Source organism: Telopea speciosissima, chromosome 1 (assembly GCF_018873765.1).
Source record: "Telopea speciosissima isolate NSW1024214 ecotype Mountain lineage chromosome 1, Tspe_v1, whole genome shotgun sequence".
Classification (NCBI taxonomy): domain Eukaryota; kingdom Viridiplantae; phylum Streptophyta; class Magnoliopsida; order Proteales; family Proteaceae; genus Telopea; species Telopea speciosissima.
The window spans coordinates 8,205,702-8,209,726 of NC_057916.1; the positions used below are offsets into that span (position 1 = coordinate 8,205,702).

General features: G+C 40.5%; 1 protein-coding gene across 1 annotated transcript; it reads left to right on the forward strand.

Moving 5' to 3' along the window:
• Positions 1 to 659: 659 nt before the first annotated feature.
• Positions 660 to 4,025, forward strand: LOC122648624 (protein BEARSKIN2-like). The gene is made up of 3 exons (XM_043841834.1): positions 660 to 822; positions 1,688 to 1,965; positions 3,223 to 4,025. Exons 1-3 carry the CDS (start codon positions 660 to 662, stop codon positions 3,862 to 3,864), a joined length of 1,083 nt encoding a protein of 360 aa, XP_043697769.1. The 3' UTR covers positions 3,865 to 4,025.

The following is a 4,025-nucleotide window of genomic DNA, read 5'->3' on the forward strand; positions in this document are numbered from 1 at the left end:
TCTCAGGTCTAGAGTATGCTGCATATTAATTACAAGGTGGTCCTTGCATGAGACTAGCTAGCATGGCAACAAGAACTCTTTCAGATTATCTTTTCCCATGCATGAATCACCCAAGCAAGCAGTTGAGAGAAACAAATCAGAAATCAAGGAAAACGCGTATCTCAGTCAAGTAAAAATTAATCTAAAAACCCTCTCAAAGTCGTCCCCACATGCCCATGCTCAAGCTATGGCTGCTGCATTTCCTACTGTTCTTAGTTTCTACTATTACAGAAAAAAAAATTTGAAAATCCCAATAAGGGACTTGCAGTTCTTTCCAAGCGTTGCTTTGGGAACAATCAAATTCCTCATAATTATATTAATTTTTATTTTCTCGGGATCGTTTATTGTTTTAATTAAACAGTTCAAATTAAACTAATCTGAAAAAATCACTTAATTATCTTCTTAATCTCTCATTCCTTTGATCCCTTGCTTTCTACGATATCTTTAACCAGACCCGCCGGCGTCGTCACCGGCGTCAACGTTTGACATCACTTACTTCTGTGACACACATGATATATAAATGCTTGTTCAAGCCTTTTTAAGGGTCATGAGCTGATTCACAGGGAAGAGAGACTGTAATTCTGCTAAATTGTTTCGGAGAATTCGCCGTTGGCTCAAGGATGGATTCTTCGAATAGTGGAGTTCCACCGGGGTTCCGGTTCCATCCGACGGATGAAGAGCTCCTTCACTACTATCTTAAGAAGAAGATTTCATTCCAGAAGTTTGATTTGGAGGTGATTAGGGAGGTGGATTTGAATAAGATGGAACCATGGGATTTGCAAGGTAATGTGAATAGCTTATGAAGTTGATTGGATCACTATGGGATGAGCAGTTTCTGCACTTTTGGTTAGAAAATATCCTTTAATTTGCTCTTCTTGAGCTTGGGTTTCAATTCTAACTTACCCACCTAACGAAAAATTGGAGTAATTAGAACTGAAACACATTACTTCTTTGTAAGGGGATTGTTTTTTGTGTTTCTGCTCGTTTTCAATTGTTTTGTGAAGTCTCTCTCACTGTCTTTGGTAGTTGCTGAGCATACCACCGGTGGTGTACCATAAGCTAGCACCTTCTATGTGTATCTCTCTACCCTCTCTTTGAAATGACCCCCTTACCCTCATGTATGATGCTCTGTCCCATCTCTGCTCCCATTGGTGCCACTCACTAGCTAGTTTACCGTAGACCGACGGTGTGCCTTAATGATCCTAAATGTCAAATATTAGTTGAAATATCTCAAGTCCACACCAATAATTTTTATAAGTGGAATGTTTATTGAAGAATTACTATCCTTAGCACATTGACTATAGGAAAAAATATATATTTGATACAAGGGTTGTGTTTGGTATGTATTCTAGGTTGATCGATCTTGCATTTTTGGATGACAAAAAACAATTATTCCTATCGTTTGAGAATACAAAATCGACTTAAAATGCATTCCAAACACAGCCCAAATGAAGTACTTACACTAGATATTTTTGGAGGATTAATTTAGGTGCTGTTAAAATGAAACTTCCATAAAGACCTTAAAATGCATTCCAAGAATACATACCAAACTGTGCTTTATTAGTATATTCAAGTGTCACTTAATGCAATATTACAAACACTGCCACAGTACCTGATCTAATGAGCTTGCATTGTTTCTTTTTCATAGAGAGATGTAGGATAGGATCTGCTCCACAGAACGAGTGGTACTTCTTCAGTCACAAGGACAGGAAATACCCAACCGGTTCAAGGACGAATAGAGCCACAAATGCAGGGTTTTGGAAGGCAACTGGGAGAGATAAATGCATCAGGAACAGCTACAAGAAGATTGGTATGAGAAAAACCCTAGTCTTCTACAGAGGGAGAGCTCCCCATGGCCAAAAGACTGACTGGATTATGCATGAGTACCGGCTTGAAGACAGCGATGATCCTCAAGGCAACCTCAATGTAAGACATCCAATAATCCTAACAATTAATTACTGCCATTTATGCTTCAACCCAATAACCACTCACTCTTAAACTAAGAGAACTAGTAATCTCCCTCTCTCAAAGGGTTACCTGTTGGTGAATAATTCTACATTGTGAACCATGTGGTCATCTAATTGTGGAAATTGAGTACTTAAAACCATGTAGAAAAGAATGGAAATTACAAACAAACAGTCACACAATCAAACATATGGATTGACATGGTTCAACAAGATTGCTTATGTCTACGGTGAGATAAGATCTGCTTCTTTATCTATAGAGAATAGGATTATAGCCGCTCGTCCTCACACTTCTTTCAATTGTTTCAAAGAATAAAAAAACTCACTATAAATTTGTAGTGAAAACTGTCCTACTTAAATAATTTACTGAAATACTACCAATATAACGCAAAAAAAATTCTCAAGAACTACCACCCCAAAACCCCCCGCATGAACCCGCCAGCTACAAAGAATTGTGAAGTAAGCCAATTCCTTCGAGCTTAAGGCCGTACCTACGGCCTCTTAACATAACCCTTTGGAAGCAGCCCGGATCTAGATCTTCTATGACACAGTTGCCCATCCGACTTGTGCCACACAGACACAGGACCACGTGCAATGAACGCCTTACCTCCGCTTGGGCAGGGGTAAGACGGTCATTGCATGCAATCCTGTGTCTGCACAGCACAGACCAGACGGGACAACACGCCGTAGAGGATCTGTTTCCAAGCAATCCACTTATGCAAACCACAGAATTCAAGACATCATAGCTCAACAATACTAATAACCCATCATGAGGGCCAGTGCATGTGCACCAAGTGTATGCATGGCATCTGATGTGGTCCATCTCTATACATGTGACAAGATCTCTTAAGGTGGGGTGATGAGTTTGACTGGTGGGGTAGGTCCTTTATTCTTGCACGTGTGCATGTGAATTCAGTCAACCTCACAATAAATTGGAGATACGAGGTTAAGTAAGAATGAAGCGATATGGAATTAAAGGTTATTCATTGAAGTGGTCCTTCCTAGTCTCTTAACTCGTGAGAAAGAGTAGGAAAAGATCTGCTTTAGTACCAAGGATCAGGCCAAGTTGTATCCTCTTGGGAAACGTTGGAATCTTATGGACGCATCTCATTGGTTTAAGATATTTGCAAATTTTCTCTTTTAGCCAACATGGCAACATATATGCATGATAACATTGACTTTTCCATCTCATTGCTACATATATTATTTTATTATGTAGGAGGATGGCTGGGTAGTTTGCCGAGTTTTCAAGAAGAAGCACTTATTCAAAATTGAAAATGGTGGTGGCGGTGGCGGTGGCGGTGGTCTTTACTCATCATATCACCAACTCAACAACACATTGAGTTCCAACCAGCCTGGTACCCTCACTCTCAGAGACACTGAGTACCTCCATCGACAACACATTCATGGCCTTGCCCTTCACTACTCCCACATCCCAGCTGCTCCTCCTTACTCCAATATGCAACCTCAACCCATTCTCCATGACTTCTCCACTCTTCTTCCTTCAGACACTACAAACAACCCATCAATGGTCAAGAACCTCTTGTCAAACCAGAGAGATTGCGACAGCGGTGGTGGCAGCGAGAGCCTCGGGGCCGGGCAAGTACATTATCAACCTCATCATCAAGCCTGTGAAGCAGGTCTAGAGGTTGGAACATGCGAAGCAACTCAACAACACATGGTGGGAGGAAGAGATCAGGAGGGCATCAATGACTGGGCCATGCTAGTAAATTCCCATCTTGGTCAAGAGGATTCCTCCAAAGAAGTGAGGTTTGGGGATGCAAATCCTACATCAGTACACCAAATCAATCAGCTTTCACTCCGCGGAGAGATGATGGACTTTTGGGGTTATGGGAAGTAGAAATAATGGACTTTTGGATGTAAACCAATCCAAAACTATTTCTTAAAATTTATCAAGAATTTGTTGGTCTATTAATATTTGTTCTTAGATGTGATTAATGAACTATTGTTGGTGAGAAAAGAAGTAAAACTAATGTGGGTTTAAGCTTCTTTTCCCATGCC